General features: G+C 35.5%; 1 protein-coding gene and 2 long non-coding RNA genes across 15 annotated transcripts in view; 2 read left to right on the forward strand and 1 right to left on the reverse strand.

Annotated features, from left to right (window-relative positions):
* Positions 1 to 19,614, forward strand: part of LOC309478219 — a 248,457-nt gene that overhangs the window by 109,217 nt on the left and 119,626 nt on the right. The gene's annotated exons all lie outside the window — the stretch shown is intronic.
* fnbp1b (formin binding protein 1b) overlaps positions 1 to 19,614 on the reverse strand; it is an 86,189-nt gene that overhangs the window by 37,839 nt on the left and 28,736 nt on the right. For 11 of the 13 annotated variants that reach the window (XM_082141629.1, XM_082141634.1, XM_082141637.1 and 8 more), the window contains exons 2-5: positions 9,697 to 9,812; positions 6,355 to 6,405; positions 6,080 to 6,227; positions 139 to 201 (exon numbers count right to left, since the gene is read on the reverse strand). In XM_082141629.1, coding sequence (XP_081997755.1) covers positions 139 to 201; positions 6,080 to 6,227; positions 6,355 to 6,405; positions 9,697 to 9,812 — 378 coding nt within the window. Of the gene's footprint in view, positions 1 to 138; positions 202 to 6,079; positions 6,228 to 6,354; positions 6,406 to 9,696; positions 9,813 to 12,072; positions 12,246 to 19,614 lie in introns of those variants that run through there. The other 2 variants (XM_082141633.1, XM_082141639.1) reach the window with 2 other exon arrangements.
* Positions 12,409 to 17,119, forward strand: LOC309478223. Its single transcript, XR_014198875.1, has 2 exons — positions 12,409 to 12,538; positions 13,539 to 17,119. It is a non-coding gene; the product is annotated as an uncharacterized lncRNA (long non-coding RNA).

Consider the following 19,614-nt stretch of genomic DNA (forward strand, 5'->3'; position numbering starts at 1 on the left):
TATTGAATAATGCAAAACAAAAGCCTTTTCATTAGTAATGCCAGACTTTTGGAGACCATTGTATATCAAAGTAACATGGTATTACCATGATTTCTTTATAAGTCTGGAATATTGATTATTGATTTTGTCTGAACTCACCGACTCCAGCTGTTTCCAACTGGCTTCGACCTGTTGCTGTGCCTTTCGTCCATCATGGAAATGCTGTGAGAGAGAAAGATGTCGAAAATGTATCACTTGTTCATCATGATTTATTAAGAGTATAATGCACATAAAAGCAAACACACATTCCCACAAGAAAATGATAATGCACACAAATTGCACTTTCATTGTTCAGGAGATTGAGAAGTTCTCAATTATGATTCAGTTCTGATCAGTTTTGTCTCAGATATTTTCCCTAAAATTCCTGAAGAGAAATAAATATTATTTGAGTCAGTAGTTGACAAAGAAAGAGTAAAAAAAAAAAAAAGTGTTCTTATTGTTAACTAAAACTTAATGAAAAAAAAAAAATTAAACTTAAAAAAATTAGGTTGCACACTGAAGTACTAAAGTTACTAAAACTGAAATAAATATAAAAAAACCAAATAATAATAAAAATATTATAGAAATAATATTTAAAATGATAACTGAAAATATAATAATAAAATCTCATTCAAAATATAACAAACAATACTAAAATAACGTTCAATAAGATCAGTTTGAGAATTTGATGAGAAATGTTTGAGACTGTTGAAAGATTATTACCGTCTTTTTTCTCAGGTAAAAAAAATCTCAGAATTTTTTTTTTGCAGGAGACTTGATCACAAATCTTTATTTGCTCTCCATTTCATCTTATTACTAATAAATAATGAAAACAAGAATAACTGAAGAATACAAACAGGAGTGTTGTGTGTATGGAAGCGTGTGTGTATGGAAGCGTGTGTGTGTGTGTGTGTGTGTGTGTGTGTGTGTGTGTGTGTGTGTGTGTGTGTGTGTGTGTGTGTGTTTGCATGTGTGTGTGAGTAGCCAGGAAGCCATATTGGCGTGTTCTGTGTGTATCCTGTGCGCGTCGTCACACTCGAGTCCGTCTGTGTGTGTTTCTCTCAGCGGCTCCTCTTGGCCTCAGCACTCCAGGGAAAGTGATCGCTTGGCCAACACTCAAATATCTCTCGCACAAAGAGCTCAGTGTGCCACACAGATAAAGACCTGCTTCTCATGCAGGTCTGAGATCAGCTGAAGACGCCAACAGTCATCAGCTTAATAACAACACATGACAGCTTAAAGAAGTCATGTGACATATCAAATCACTGCATCCAGAGATGTAAAGAGTATCTGAAAACCTTACTTCAGTAAAAGTACGGTGAAAATGACTCCATTACAAGTCACTAATGAGTAAAAGTCTATCTGAGAGTATCTGATTTTACTCGTACTGAATGTAGGCCTTAAATATGCACCAGTCCTCGACATCTAAGAGGCCGTTTACACGACATCGCTTTCTACTAGAAAACTTTTTCTGTGCTTTGGCCGTTCATTTACACAATAACGGCGTTTTGGGAGCCTGAAAACGTTTTGAAACTTTTGAAAACGGGTTTCGAAGTGCAAGTTTTTGAAAAAGATACCATTATCCTCTCAGTATAAACTACAAAAACATGAATTTGTGAAAACAGTGACTTCATGCTCATGTTTATTACGTGTTCAGTCTATAGGCACGTAGTGTTTCTTTACGAAGTGACATCGCCAACTACTGGCCTGGCAGCAGAATACAGCGCTTCTAGATTTGTGAGGAGAGCAATCACACGTTTCTTTTCTAAAATCGAAATAAAACTGAACATCTCAATATTGCAATCAACAAAACAGCCTCTTAAAACACTCAGTGAAGCTCAAATGCTCAAAAAGGGCATTAATAAACCAGATGTCCTTCAAAATGTCTCTTCAATATAACGCTTAATCAGTTAATATAAATGTTACTATAAATATTCCTCTTTTGTCACTTTGGATAAAAGCATCTGCTAAATTAATAAATGTAACATGACATTAAAACAATTATATTTTTATTTTATTTATTTATTTTAATTACAAAAAAATAACAATCCTTAGTAATTCCTGTAAAATGAATCACTACAATAACTAAAATGAATTCCCTTTAAAAACTTTTAGTCTAGTCTTATGTTGTTTGTGAAACACATGAATGTCAGACGGTCAGATTAGTCCTGTTTACCACACAGAGTCAGACTGCAGAAACAATCAGCAGAGCATTAATATCAGTGTAATCGCACAACATGACACTGTCCTTTACCACTTTTTGTTGAATATTTTACTGTATTTGAATAGCACAGTGTATATGGTTCCTATGACAAATGTAAAATACTTTTTAGTTTGTTAAATGTGTCAACTACAAATCATGCGGTGTCTGACTTCCTGAAACTGTACATTTTGTGGTTCAGTGACACTTTCAAAAAACGGATCTGTTTATTTGAGAATATTGAGAATATTGTGGACTGATATATATAGTCCTGATCAAAAGTTTACACACCCCTTGCACAATCTGTGAAAATGTGAATATTTTAACGAAATAAGAGGGATAATACAGATTAATACAGAATGCATGTTATTTTTTATTTAGTACTGTCTTAGTAAAAGTTCCTGTGTAAAATTGAGCAGCACTGTATTTTTTTTATTTATTAATTTTATAATTTTATTTAGAATATTCCTGAAAATATTTATGAAATGAAAATATATATATTATTAAATATATAATTATGTAAATTTTATATATATATATATAAAAAAAAAAATTTCATGATTTATCACAACTTTTCTTTTGTCAAATCAACTTAGATAATTAATGTGGTTCAGAAAACATATTTAGAGTTTCTGTTGTTGAAACCAATCTCCGTCATTGTGTTAACTCAAATTTTTTATTTCAATGAACTCAACATTATAAGGCAACCAGGTAACTTACTTTTTTTGAGTTAAACTAACAATATTTTTTTAAAGTGTATTTCTGAAGTCCACAGTAAAGCCGCCCTTCAGAAACTGAGGACCAAAAGACTTTAGGAAGATGTTTGGATCTGTGTATCATGAGCTGCTGTTTCTCTGTGCTGACTGAGACGTTCAGAATGACAGTGAGAAAACAAGTGAATGAATGAAAGAGTGTGAATGTGATCAGTATTCATCACTGAGAATCTTGGCTGAATAAGAAATGCAGGCATGCAGCGTGCGAATAAAACCCTATAGAAAGCATTATGGGTACAAAACCACACAGTCAGTCAATAGTGAAGGAGTCCAGTTGTGTCTAGAATAGCGATCAAGACTCAGAGTACGCATTCACAAACACACATACACAAGAAGGTATATTTATCGTTCTATTATGGTATTTAAAAAATGTCTTACTGTGCTTGACCTGTACTGACGTGACAATTCACATACACAAAATGCTGCGGCCCATTAAAATAAACTTAGAAGCGGAAATCTACAGTCAAAACCGATCTGGATTTACTATTTCATCCAACCAGAGGAAGTCTACCTGTTCTCAAAGAGGAAGTTGACCTCAAGCTGATTTACAAGATCAAGCTTCACTGTTAGAAGAAAAAGAACAGAAAAAACAGAGAGAAAAATATGCCCTGATGAACAGATGAAAGAGACTAGACTGAACAATACTGTGCTACTTCAGAGAGGATTTTAATCATTTATGCTTCATACACACACACACACACACACACAGAAGATAAATGCAGACTTGTTTCCATGGATCAAAAACAGAAAAAAAACAGAAAGCAACTGATCTATCTTGAACAAAAGTAAATGCACTGACATTATAACTCTACTATTATGCATAAAATAAAATATAAAATTAAAAAAGCATAAAAATGTAAAAATGTAATTAAAAACAGAATAAAGATAAGAAAATATATAAAATTAAAAATTAAGTAAAAATAAAAAACAAAAAAAATAAACAAAACAAAATTAAAACAAAAATAAAATAAAATATAAAAATCTTTTTTTTTTTATTAAAAACAAAATGAAAAATTAAGCTAAATTAAATAAAAAATATAAAATGTAAAAAGTTAACTACAAACACAAAATAAAAAATAAATAAAAAAAATTCAGAAAAAGAACTGAGAGCACTGGCTAAATTCACTGCAACTTCCGGGTTTCAATTTCAGATAAACCTGCCCATAAACAACACAAAACTAACTGAGGTTGGTCACTCTGCGTGTCAGACAGTTGTCTCTTCATGTCTAAGAAGGCATTCCTGGCCTGAATACGACTTAATGCTGTTAGTCAAAGTCTGGCAATGCACAACCAGTCTGGCCTTTGTCATAAAATGAAGTGCTTTTGTTTCCGTTCTTCTCTTGTTCAGCTAATGACTGTCTCTGGATCAGTCTGAGGAACTGAAGCAGCACCTGTCAGGTTCTGGATTTATCACATCCCAGAATAATAACCTGAACTACTGCGCAGCGCCTACAGATGGAGCTTGTCTCAAACACACACGGTCCAGGCCCAGTGTGTGTACAGCTTCTTCAACAATGGTTTAATAGAGATTTACAGTACCAGACCATATGCTGTCTGGATTAAATCTGAGCAAGACTGTTTTTAATTAGTTCTCCGTTGCAAAGTGCATAAACTACGAAATAAATAATTTTTACATATATATATATGCACACGTATATATCTGAATGCACAAACACATCCAAAAATGGCAAGTGTGTCTCAAATCAACAGAATGAACCGGTGAACAGAGGTAGACGAAAGAGACAGATAGACAGACAGACAGACAGACAGACAATTAAAGAGAGTGAAAGAAGAGGTTTATAAAACAGGAGAGAAGCAGCATTCTGGGAAAACGGCCAGACAGACACCATGGAGCCCTGCTCAGAGAGTGTGTGTGTGAGTGCTGAATGCTGGGAAATCTGCGTTCTTCAGGTTGATACCAAAATGCCTTCATCTTATTTGATAAATGAAAGATGAACGTTGTGTTCTGACACTGTTCATGTCATTAGTTCAGCTCTGTCTGGACATAAATCATAGAGTCGACCACCACGAGAGCTCAGTGTCACTCTGGTGATGTTTCTCGTCTGTGTGTGTGTGTGTGTGTGTGTGTGTGTGTGTGTGTGTGTGTGTGTGTGTGTGTGTGTGTGTGTGTGTGTGTGTGTGTGTGTGTGTGTGTGATTATGTGGAATGATGAAAACACACACAGACACACAAATGAGAGTAATTCATATACACAACCCAGACACTTTCAGTCTAAACACACAACAGCAGCTCTATTTATGGAAGTGAGGGAGACAGAGCGAGATGTGTGCTATAATTCTGACAAATATGATCTTTTAGAAGAGAAAACTGTCCTGTTATAACTTATATACTTTATAAGTTATAAGGGCAGTATTTTGTTTTAAAGTCCTAAATGAAATTATCAATATTACAATTACACTTAAGTAATAATAATATACTAATGTATTAACAATATGTATATGTATGCATGTACATCATTTTAAACATAAAATTTATAAAACAAATTCTAACAATTATAAAAATACATATATATATATATATATATATATTTAAAAAGAAAAAATTATATATATATATATATATACATATATATACACACATATATATTTTATTTATATAATTACATATTTATACAGATACAATATATATAATAATGTAAATAAATTATATACATTTATTTAAATCAAATATAGAAATTATTAGAGTCATTTCCTTGATCATTAAGTCATATATATACACAGTATGTATGCGTGTGTGTGTGTGTGTGTGTGTGTGTGTGTGTGTGTGTGTGTATGCGCGTGTGTGTGTGTGTGTGTGTGTGTGTGTGTGTGTGTGTGTGTGTGTGTGTGTGTGTGTGTGTGTGTATCAAAACTACTTGCAGGCAAGCTGGATGAAAAAGTGGGATATCATGAGAAACGGATGAACATTGTGTGTGTTTATATGTAGTTGAAGGTGCCGCATTATTCACATCCTTCAGAAAGTAATCCTAACAAGTTGTCTGTGTTTAATAAACTGGAATAGAAGACAGGACTTTAACCAAACTGCACATTTCACAGCTGTAACTTTAACTGAGCGACCGTTCACTCACCGATTTCCTCTCTGTTTTGACTTCCTGTGCGTATCGCGTGAGGTCAGCGATGATCTGTGATGTCATGTTCTCTGCGATGACCTCATGCTGGCCGGCGTAATCGTTCAGCTCGTTTAGCGTCGAATAAAACGCGCGGCACCAAGTGTACCTACGACAGGAAGTGACATCATCAATACAAGAAGCTGAATCTATCTTGACAAGATAAATGTTGATTCAGACATCTGGTACATGTGATCCATCTGGATTTAAACTTTTGGATAAAAACTTTAACATACTTATTCTCGTCTTCCTCTTTCTTCTTAGGCTGGTATTTCTTGGACAGGTTCCTGCACAAAATTGAAGAAAAGCAAATGACTGCATATGTTTGAAATACTAACATACTTCTCATGCTAGTTCTACAAGTACTTCTATGAGGTTCACTACATTCTGGATACACAAGTAACCAAAAGTAAAATAATCATTTTATTTCCGAAAATAACATATGAATTAATTAAAAATGATACATTGCAGAATAAAAGATGCAGCATAATCTAAATGTGCAGTAGCATACTGCTGTTTGAAATAAATACCATGTATACTGTTTCACATACTATAAAAACACATATTCAGTGTATCCTCTGCAGTATGCTAATACTCAGTCATTTTTAATAGACACGCATGTTTGAAATGTTTATAGACCAATCAGAAAGCTCAGTTAAGAAAAGCGACCATCTAACAACCAATCAACAAATTCAAATATGAACTTCAGGGAACTTTTTGTCTTTGCCTTTGTACATGTATTTAAAGTGAATGTGAGGCTCGATGCCTGTGTGTGGAAACTTTGTAGCCTTTCTCGTCACAGCCAGATGTTATTCTCTTTGTATTCTATTATCAGCATGTATACATACAGAGCGTCTGCCCGTCATCAGTGCCTCGAGGAAAGTGTGTGTGTGTGTGTGTGTGTGTATGTGTGTGGGGTGAGGGTGCATGCATGTTTGTGTGCGTTTGTGTTCATACTGCACCTTGCCGAAGGGTAAAATACACACACTAAAATAAACACACACTCACACTCACGCACACGCCTACAGCGAGACGCCTCTCGTCCCCCATCAGCCCTTCTGTCACTGTGTGTCTTCTGCACATATTCTACAGCTGTGTTCAGAATAACACTCTAACACGCTGCTTCTGTTACTGCACAGCATTCTCTACACACATATAACACACACTGGTGACGTACTACACTTGTCAAAATGTGCACAACTGTCACACTACATAGAGTGCTGTATCCCACAATGCAATGCACTCGACTTCACCTTCCATTTCCAATGTGATGAATGACCTGGAAGTAACATCAGCCATAATTATTAACATTAATGACTATATATCTATATAGATCTATCCAACTATCTATCTATCTATCTATCTATCTATCTATCTATCTATCTATCTATCTATCTATCTATCCATCCATCCATCCATTTATCTATCCCTCTATCCATCTATCCATCTATCCATCTAGTTCTATCTATCTATCTATTTATCCATCCATCCATCCATCCATTTATCTATCCCTCTATCCATCTAGTTCTATCTATCTATCTATTTATCCATCCATCCATCCATCCATCCATCCATCCATCCATCTATCTATCCATCTAGTTCTATCTATCTATTTATCTATCTGATAGTATATCTATCTATCTATCTATCTATCTATCTATCTATCTCATATTCATGTATTTTTCTACCAATTGTGTCCTACACACATATTACACACAATATTGACTATAATCTCGGCAAATTTTCTATCTTGGATATCAGTGTCTGTGTTTGCTCGCTATAATATTTGTGTGTGTATAGATGTGAGTGTGTGTGTGTGTGTGTGTGTGTGTGTGTGTGTGTGTGTGTGTGTGTGTGTGTGTGTGTGTGTGTGTGTTATACATGCATGTATGTTTGTCAAAACCTATAAGTGCTAGTGCATGTATATAGACAAAATTATAAGCTGTATCCCATACGACAAGTGCCATGGTATTACCATAAATGTTTTTTTAGTTATCATAATGGAAATGCAATCACAGCCCAATTTAAAGACCCTGCTTTATAAATAAGATGCTCAAAAAATTATATGTGGTACATTAAAAGAATCAAGGTACTGCCACAGTACTGTTTTTGTACATGATTAAAATGTATTCATTTGTTCATTTCATCGGAATGTGCTCACAGAATGCAATTCTACCACGCAGTGTATTTGAGGTTATAAGTGCAGTTCATGGCATCCAGTAACAGACTGGTGTGTGTGTGTGTGTGTGTGTGTGTGTGTGTGTGTGTTAGACGGCTGAACCCCTGCTGCGTCTGGGAATTAAAGGGGTTTCCCACTGTTATCTGGAGGGGGTTGATGTACAGTCAGTGTGTGTGGATGTGTGTCCTCCAGTGTCTGTGAGCTTTAAATCCTATCACTGGAATGGGGGGTGGGGTCGAGGTGCGTGATTGGCCCGTGCAAATGTAGGTCACCAACGAGGAAAACCATGCAGACACCTTGTTACCAGGGTAACCTGCATTTTCTTCCCAAATTTAAACACACACAGACACACACACACAACACACACACAGAAAATACAAATGTTGCCCTTCCTTCCTGTATCCTTGAGCTGTCAGCAGCAAGATCACATCTGTAATTAGTGTGTGAGTGTGTGTGTGTGTGTTTAGCTGTCTGGCCTTTATTTTCACACCAATACACTATAAAGTACAAGCAGCTGCACCTGTGTTCATTTGTATGGACACGACAGACGCTTTGCAGGGGTTACAGTGGGATTTTGGTGGTGGCCGAACCCTAAGATCTGGTGGTGATCCTGGTGCCCTAGGCGAGATGAGACTTGACCTCTGACCTATTAATCCCCAAAAAAGTATTCCACCTAATTACCAATGTTAAAAAAACAGCTTAAACAGGTCTCCAAGCCTGATCAGACTTGTCTGTTAACTGGTTTTAAATTGGTTTTCACCAGCTTGGAAAGGCTGAGGGTCCAGATTAAACCAGCTCAAACCAGTAAACCATATTAAAATGGCATAATCTATCTTTTACAGCAGGAAACATACATATATTTACTAGAAAGCTAAATAAATACACACATATAAGCATGAATATATGTTGTTACGTTTATGAATGTTATTTAAAGGTGCGCCATGCCATTTGTTTTATATGTTTTGTTAAATCTGCACGATAGAAACATTGGTAACACTTTAAAATAAGGTTTCATTTGTTAACAAGACCAAACAATGAACAATATATCTACATCTACAGCATTTAATAATATTTATTCATATTTTAAACATTTAATAATAAAAATTTGAAATCAAAGGTTGTATCTGTTAACATTATTGAACTAATGTTACAGAAATGTCCTATTCATATTTGCGTTGACTATGTTGTACTAATTTTGCTGTATAATATGCATTAAGAATATAACCAAATATCTAAGGTAAAAATATATTAAAAAAATATATAATGTATATATATATATATATATATATATATATATATATATATATATATATATATATATATATATATATATATATATTGCAAACTGAAAAAGGATTTAGTGCACCTAATTAATCAGCGAGGTTAATGTAATACTCACCTGATCTGTCTTGCATAGTTAAGCTCGATCTCTGACCTTTCCTTCACAAATTTGGTGTATTTTTCCACAAAGTCGATTCCCCACTGTGTGTGCTTTTCCAGGTTATCAAACTGATCCTGAGAGGAAGAGAGACAGAGAGAGAAACATGTTAAAGTTGGCACAATAACAGTGAAAACTGATGTTTCAACACCTTGAATCAGTTGTTGAAATCAAAAAATTTTCCACACCAAAAAAGGTTCACCAAAAAGCCAGAACAACACATGTTTGATGACAGCAGCCAGTGCACGGGGTCACAGGCAAAGGCGTCATTCTACGGAGGTCAAGAGGAAGTGGACAGGAAGAGCCCACCCTTAACCCGCTAGACTTTGAGCACGTGAAATTTCTACAGATGCTGCAATCATCCATGGTATGGCGTCACACTCTGCGGCATTGTTGAAGAATTTATTGTTCTTCTATTGTGCCACACGTCTACAAATTCACAGGTCAGAGTTCACCAACTTGAACTTTGGAACACAGAGAAATGCGACACCAGAGATGGTCTTTTTATTGGGAGATACGAGGGTCCGTGGCTCTACCACTGGAGAAAGCATAACGGCTAACTTGGACACCGTGTGCCTTGATAACCAATCACATTACAGCCTTGACGTCGTTGAATTTCGTTCATAGTTGTGCAACAGTTAATCAGTTTGCGGATACCATAGAAATGAATGCCGTAACCTGAATCATATCCTTCACACAAACATGTTGAAGATTAGACGATGGGCTGTCTATTTATTAAATGATTCGCCGTTTTCCCACAAAAGCTTATTCAGCATTGTGAAGCCTCTCCTCCATTGACATCCATTCAAAAAAAGGCCTTCCCTGCTAACCTTGCCTTTAATAGGGATAGTTCACCCCAAAAATGAAGATGTTGTCATCATTGTTGTCATTTTAAACCTGTATGAGTTTCTTTCTTCTGTTGAACACAAAAGAAAATATTTTGAAGAATGTTGATGACCAGATATTTGACGGTGGCCATTGACTGCCATAGTATTTCGAATTCGCGATCACGCATTTTCTATGTCGGGAGCGGTGGTTCTGAACGCAGATTTTTAAAATAAGATATTTGTCAATGACTAAATCATCCGCCATCATCCTGTCAGTCATCTCTCCTTACTCTTGTCATGTGATCAGTGAAATCACCAGTGCCATTGACTACCACAGCAAGCCGACTTCGTGACCGCCCCTTTATACTGACACGAAAGTGAGTACTGTGTCAAAAATAATGAACTTTTTAATGAATTTTCACTTGATGTGCTGGAGTGATATTTCTAAAGTACTAAGTGCAAAAAGAATTAGTTTACACTTTATTAGTTTTACATGGAGATGTCAAATTTCCAGGTTTTAAGCCAAAACGTAAACAGCCTACCCATACTGGTCTTCATGAAACACAAGCAAAACTATTTTATGAGCAAATTATTGTACACATAAATTGTAAAATGCATAATCAGTGTAAATACAACCAAATAAATAAAATTCTAGCTTGGATCATCTACTGCATGTTTGGGATGTTTCCTATGGTTTCCTAACACAAAAACACAAGAAACCAGATTTATAGACTGTATGGTCCAAGTTTTATTAAACAACTTAAATCTTGTGAATACATGTGCTATTTTTTAAAAAGTTTTATCTAACCACAATCAGAGGCAGTGGCACATTACATCAGTAGTGTTTAAGTTAATGGGCCTGAAAGTTTTCTTCATGTATTAATATGCTGTGGTCATCTATAGATGATATATGATTATGAGGTATGGAGTGTATGTCAGGTTTTAATTTGTCCTTTGCAGATGATTTCCGGTAAAACCTCTTTGCAACACACAAACACACACCACAGAAATTAGTTCTAGATTACACCTCAGCTAAAACTGATCACACATTTTGAGACGTGACAGGCTCAGTTTAAGAGCCTGATGCATGCTGAGTTAAATATAACAGAAAATATTTAGATTTTATGTTAATGTCCCTCTAAACTATTTTAGAATCCTTTTCACATCATATGGAAAATAAAGGTTCCAATTAGAATCAAAACTTATTTTACAGCCTGATGTCACAAAAGAGCCTGTTTAAGAACAATGAACTTCTAATTCTTTAGAAAATCCATGAAATGAAAATCCAGAAACCAAAACACTGATTTGAAGTACCTATAATGAAATAAAGAACTCAAGAAAGCAACTTCTACACATCCAAAATGTGTCTTGACAACCAAACATCGCTTTGCCGAACCTAAGAACCAATCAAAAACCCATTCTCAGCACAATAAAATCGCATCATCAGAACTTAGACAGAAACTACACTAAATAAAACGCCAAAGTTGTACTGCAGTAACGCTTCAATCACCTTCGTTTGACTCCAGCATCCCCCCATTTTCTCTTCCACCATCTCGAAGTCTGCAGAATTCGGCCAGATTTCCACTCACACACTTCGAGAGTATGAGAGTTAGATTCAAAAGAACATTTCACTTTCTCCTCGTGAAAGAACACACTAGTTTAATTCGTGTTCGTGTAAACCGTCCGCATGCATTCAGCCAGCAGACAGGATGAGCGCTCAAACCTTTGCGAGTGTGTTTGTGTGCACAGGATGTACATGTGGGTGATGATCGGGGTTTCTGCACTCCACAATAAAAATACAAATTTGGTCGATTGTTTAAAGGTATAGTTCACCAAAAATTAAACCAAGTCATTTCCTCATGTCGCTCGAAACCCATATGAATTTCTTTCATCCGAGGAGAAATTTTTCAATAATCTTTACGTAGCTCTTTTTGAAATAACAGCAGTTGAAACCACAAAAGTATTATAAATGTACAGTTCTGTTAAGTGTCACGGGCCCACCGGTGGGCCCAAATCCATTACATATTTAAAACAGTAATATCCTATACTAAACCTAAACTAATCTTGACAAACGATATATCATTTGAAAGCTTACAATCTCTAGTTTTCATATTTGGTGACTGATTTTCAAAATAAATTACAGAGGAGCCGTAATTTATCAATTTGCAACAAGAATATTTTCATATTCCTAAGGTGTGTTCAGACCTTTATTTTGAAATAGCAATGAACATGAAAAATCATGAAAGAATGGTAGAAACCTGTTTGTTTTCATGCAAAGAGTTCAAAAGATAGCATCCATTCAATTATTTTAGAAAAAAGGGTCTGAAAATGTTTCAAATATGAAGAAAAAAATTATAGATTCACCATTTGTGATGTGGCAGCGAGCTATAGCGCACAAACATGTTCTTTTTATTGTTGAATTCATATCAAAATCTGCCAAACTTCCCATATCCTACTTCTGAATAGAATGTCTACTTCATAAATTGCATGAAAATTGTGGAAATAATGGTTCAGATCACTCAAACCACATATGGAAATGGAGGCGCCCTTATATGGGCAGTAATGGAGTCTGGTTGTCACCTAGTGAAAAAGTTTGGTACTGCGCCCAAACAAAATCTTACTGAAAGCTCATTTTTTGAGATATCAACCTAAATTTTGAAACACAACTTGTTCAGATTTTTTACTTTGATTTTTTTGCAGTTTTAGAGTCACCCAGGTTTTAAAAATATATATTTCATATAAAATATGAATAATTAATTTTTTACATTGTACATTTCCATAAACTCAAACTTCTATAACTTTTTTTCTGTTTCACTTTCTTAATTTATTTCACTTCTAAACAAATCTGCCAAATGTCTTCTTTAAAACAAGACCAATTGTACGTCTATACTCCAAAGCATTCTTTAATTACAACCATTTAAGTTTGAAATGTGCATTTTCATGTCTACTCAAAAAAAGGGGGGTGACAGTTAACAGGTTAAAGTAGTGCATACGACCTGAGCGCTATATTCCATGTTTTCTGAAGTAATGTGAGTGAGGAACAAACCAAAATGTTTTACTTTTTTATCATTTTAAGGCCATTTTTTTATTTTTGCGATCATTATAAATTGGAGCTGCACGATTAATCGTTAAAATATCACGATCTCGATTCAAACACACACGTGATCGTGACACAATGATTCGGCTTTCTATTAAACCTCACCTGAACATTTAAATCTGCATTCGCGCTGCCGCTGACCCAGAGAAAGCGGTTATCAAGTATTAAACAGCTTCACTAACTGTCTTTTCAACCTAACAGTATCATTATTTCTGTCTTACACACAATCAAATGATCACAGAGTAGCTTTACGGCTTGGATATAAACGCTGATGTCTGCAGTAGCGATCAAAACAGAGCATATCTTTTTTAAAGTAACTTGACACTTCAAATAACTATTGCATCAATTACATTGAAAAAAGTGACTTAAAATGTATGTAATTGAATTATTCATTTTGATTAGTTAAGGGATTAGATCAAAATTGCTCTAGTAATAATGAAACAAGAAGTATTTGTGTGTGAGTCATTGAATCATTCATTCATTCAGAGTCCCGACTTACAGTGCGAAATGCAACCAGGAAAATGGCCCTGGGAAATATTTAGGTTTCGGGGGACCGCCCTGGAGCCTAGTTCCTGTAACTGAGTTCCTATAACAACGAATGCCCCTAATGACTGAATTTTCATTTCTGGTGAGCTATTTCTTTAAGGCTATTAAAACTAGCAATGGAAGAATAGAGCTAAGAAACACACACAGTGCCAAAGTCCCCGCTCAGCATCTGGGTAATTCAAATGACCTAATACGATTAGCCGGCCTCATTTAAACACAGATCACCTCCTCTTACACAACCCAGTCTTTAGTGCACACTACAAAAGCAGCTGAAGGTTTAAAGAGAGCAAAACGAAAATCTGCTGTTTGATTGCAGATAGTCTTGTGGTTTTGATCAGTGAGACGGCGTATTATGCAATAAACGGATGTCTGGATGTCTAACATATAAAGCAATGCAAAGTAAGACGTCTATGAGTGGCTGCAAGTGCAAGTCTATAGATCTGGGGCTATATGAAACTTCCTGACTTAAGATTTGAAAAAGCTCTATTTCCTAAGTGAAATGACCATGGTTCCTAAACAGAGAGGATAGGGTGTTTCTGTAATACTGACCCTGCTGTCTAAACTAATCCATCCACAAACTATTTCTTTGAAGATGCACCTAGAAGTGAAGATGCTTTATGGTGCTGTTCATGTGGGCAGGTTTTGCAAATCTCGAGAAAAAAACAACAAAAAAAACATCAAAACTTCACATTAGCTTGGGGACGTCCCCACATGGAAAATTTCTTCATAATTTGTTGTAGATGTAATTTTACATCTAAAAATAGTAAGAATGTATTTTTGGCTCAGTTGGTTTAATATTAAACGTGAAGGTTAGGGTTTTAAATGCATCATCCAGTTTACATGAGCAGTTATTTATTTAGCAGACACTTCTATCCAAAGAGACTTCAACCAAAGTGAGTCATCCATGAAAAAAAGTACAATAAAAAGTACAATTATACATGTTAAAGTGAAAAAATTATTGAAAAAGCTTTTTAAACACTACCATTAAACAACAAACCAAGCAGTTTCACTGAGAAATACTATAAATACAACCACAAGCTATGCAAATACACTTCAAAATAAGGCTCCATTTGTTAACATTAGTTAACAATTTAAAATACTTCTAAAGAATTTCTTAATGTTAGTTTCAACATTTACTAATGCATTATTAAAATCAAGAGTTGTATCTGTTATTATTATTGAATAGACATGAACTAACAATGAACAGTTGTATTTTTATAGCAAATATTAATAAATACTGTAACAAATTGCTTATTGCACTAACTAATGTAAACTAATAGGACCTTATTGTAAATAAAATGAATATGTTTCCTCTTAAAACACAACATAATATGATCTTTGGTGTAGTAATGCAGCACAAAAGCATTAGCATAATTCATTTACCCTCTGAGTCGACAACATATTAGTCCACATTTGTCTGAATGATGGAGTGGCCCCCATCTCCACTGCGCTCAAGCCAGTTTCCATCAAATCCTAAAGTCAGAACTGAGCCAGAACCGCCTGTCCGGTTCAAACCAGTGTCGGTCAGTCCACCTGCACAACTCTCCACTCCAAACCAGTCAGAGTTCGTCTGCCAGCTCCAGTATGATAATGGTGGATTATAATCCAGATTCTGTCTTTATCCACAGATTAACCCCCTCAAACCAGCATACAGCAGATATATTGCACATCTGGAGCTGATCCAGTGAGCGTCTGGGCAGCAGATTTACAGTAGTTCTGCTACTTAATTCAAGTCCAGACATCAGCAATGACCGAAGAACACCAAAGAGAGATGCAACACACTTCCTGGTGGCAAATTTTCCATTCATATTTACATCCTGGTATTTAGCAGAACTTTCTATTTAAAGCAACATACAAATTAGGAATAGGTCAACAACAGGCGATTCATAACGTTTGGTGAAGCGCTACACAGAATTAAAGTTCTAAGCATTAAAACGTTTTCTAAACATTCCACTTGGGTTGTGCAAATGTTAAAATCTCAGTTTTTTAATGCATCAATGTAACTTTCTTAGTTACCGGTACATAAACATACCATAATGTTCCTAAAACCGCAAACATACAGATCAAACTTTTTAACATTCTTGGAACGTTGATTTGTAATGGTCCAATTGCAAATTGTGTTGTTTAATGTATAGAACTACAGTTTCATAAAAAAAAATACATTTACAAAGATGTTCTTTTAATGTAGTAAAAATCTAAAAAACACTAATATATAATAATAACAATATATTTCGGATGGTACATCGTATTTAAAGAAGTATTTTATACATTTTCAATTTCTCGCAACGTTCTGTGTGCTACATTTTACGTGTGCTAATTTTTTGAAACAAACCGTTTTTTAACATTTTTAATGTTATATTATATTGGCAAGTGTAAAAATTCCATGTTTACAAGAATGTTCTTTTAACATGGCACTTAAAATATTGTGGCTCATTAAAACATGCAGAAAGAATTTCAGTGTAAACTATAAATTATTGCACGGAATTTAATGTAACAATTTAAGATTGTATATAATAATACTTTAACTCTTTCCATGCCATTTTGGGGAATTTTCCAGCAATCCGTAATTTTCACTGTAATACGGTAGGGGGCGCTATCACGCATCTTCTGAAAGAGTACAGAATCTCTCTGAATTCAAAAACAAGCAGAAACAAGTGATAAAAGCATTGCTTACTTATGCTCATGTAAAATAACACGATTATCAAACATTAAACAGCATATAAATCAAAACTTCCTAACGAAATGAAATGTTGACTCACAAAAAGCTATTGGACTGTTCAAGCTTTGATGGACTCAATCTCAATCTATGCTTTGACCATCAATCTGAATCAGATTCAGACACAGACTTTGACAAAAAAGCGATTTTCTCAGCTTTTCATTCAAAATGTTGCTTTTTTATGCAACTTACCCACGTTCAATACAAAAAAAAAAAGAATGCATCAAGCTTGAGTAAAATGTTTTTTTGTATAAATATTATATATTATATGTTCAGATATTTATGTGAAAACATGAAAGTTTTTAAAAATCATCAAAAATGCTGGAGCTGGCTGGCAACTTTTATAATAAATAAAAATAAATAAATAAATAAAAAAGATGGCGGGGAAAGAGTTAACCAACAATTTACACAGAAACGAGTTCTGCTTGTTTCATGAATTGGCCCCAATTTGCAAATTTCATTATCAGCTTAAAATAATCTAATGGACATTCAAATAATGTTGCACCAAGAAAAAAAATTCCAAGCACTGTGAGAACATTTATCAAACACTATTAGCATCATATGGAACGTTTGATCCCAACATTTTACACAATGTTTGCATTGTGAAGTTCTCCATTAGTTGGAGAAGGAACATCCAGTCATTATGTCCGTTATACGTCTGTTATGGTGTGGATTAATGAGGGTCACGAAGGGTCGCCAGCTGACCCTGGACAGAGACAGAACAGATCGCAGAGCACCTGCATCCGCTGTAACGAGTCTACTGGATGGAAACGAGGGATCAGGGAGAGGTTTAGCACACACACACACACACACACACACACACACACACATACACACACACACACACACACACACACACACACACACACACAAACACACACACACACACTCGGCTGTAGGCGTCCGAGCTGCGCGCGTGTAAAAATCAAAGCCGTGCCAGGTGGTGACTGAGCAACTGGAGGGAAATATGGAGAGAATGACTCAGAGAGAGAGAGAAAGAAAAGAATTTAAAAGACATCTGATATTCAATACAAAGAAACACAAGCACACTTTCATGCATGAACATACCTGAAAGGTTAGCTGGTATAATTTACTTAAAAACGTGAGGTGAGTAAAAAAAAAAAGACAGATTTTTCATTTTAAGCTACACTATTAAACACACACACACGCACTCTTATAATCAATGTGATGATGTCATCGTGGATCCTGAACCAAAAAATGATGTCATACTCTATATATGGAAGAAATAAAAAAAAGGTTCATTATAATTATTCTCGTGTGCATGGTAGAACGCTGAGATTCAGCCTGAAATTAAACACACACACACACACACACACACACACGCACTCTTATGATCAACGTAATGATGTCATCATGGATTCTGAATCAAAAAATGAGGTCATACTCTATATATGGAAGAAATAAAAAAAGGTTCATTATAATTATTCTCGTGTGCATGGTAGAACGCTGAGATTCAGCCTGAAATTAAACACACACAGCTGCACAAAAACACGAGCATGAGAATAGCTGTATGGAGTGTATTTCATCATCCAGAGAAACACATGCACACACGCCTCCTCTCTCACTATAAATAGGCATTGCGTGCTCTGATGGGACACAGAAATCCTAGAGTTCACTCGTCTCTCATGAACTCATTAAATCCAAAAACTCAGAAGAGCCGAGCACTAGTCAGACAGTCTGACAACCATCACTATTACTAGAGCTCATACTGAGAGTTAGAGATTTACAATTACCACACTAACTAAGGTATTCTTGGTGGAATCTGTACATTTTTGCATGTGTTAGTCTCTCAACATTTCTGAAATAAGTAAATGTGTTTTTAATTTACCCTCCTGCTATGAACCCAGAAAACTCTCAACATGATTCACTCACGAGCCTTGTGAAATCTGGCCTTAATTTAGCCTTAGAGGACGAGCTTCATCAGGCTTCTGCTTTGTTACTTTGGGACAGTCCAATTAACCACGACGCTAATGAAGAACACCACTCATTTATACACATCACAGAGAGCTGAATATATCACTGATGGAGACTTTCTGAACATTAATGTCATTTTAAACTGAACTAGAGTGCACCGCTGCACACATCTGGAGCTAAATGTGTGATCCCAAACTACTGACCTCAGATCAGTTTGCTGCTTAGTCTCTGGTGGAACATGGTTCATTAGAACAGGGTGATCTGATCACAGGTCAGTATTTCTTCCAACGTATGCACAAGCCCATTACATTTATCATATTTATTTACATTATGTTTTTCTTGCTCATTTGAGAATAAAAAGTTGTAATGAACAACATCCTATCTGCCATCATTTGATTGAGATGTAGACATACATGTTTACATACACAAATAGATGCTACTGACACAGATATAAGCGCTAATAAGCCAACACTCTTTTGTGTGTGTGTGTGTGTGTGTGTGTGTGTGTGTGTGTGTGTGTGTGTGTGTGTGTGTGTGTGTGTGTGTGTGTGTGTGTGTGTGTGTGTGTGTGTGTGTGTGTGTGTGTGTGTGTGTGTGTGTGTGTGTGTGTGTGTGTGTGTGTGTGTGTGTGTGTATATACAGGGAATGAGGCTGTGTATGCCAAACACAAACAGGTGTCAGTGCTACAGACAGATCATAAGTGTATTTGGTTAACACAAGACAAATACCAAATGAGATTCTTGAAGGTCACTGGGGAC

The sequence above is a fragment of the Leuciscus leuciscus genome (genome assembly GCF_965113295.1).
Source record: "Leuciscus leuciscus genome assembly, chromosome: 16".
NCBI lineage: Eukaryota > Metazoa > Chordata > Actinopteri > Cypriniformes > Leuciscidae > Leuciscus > Leuciscus leuciscus.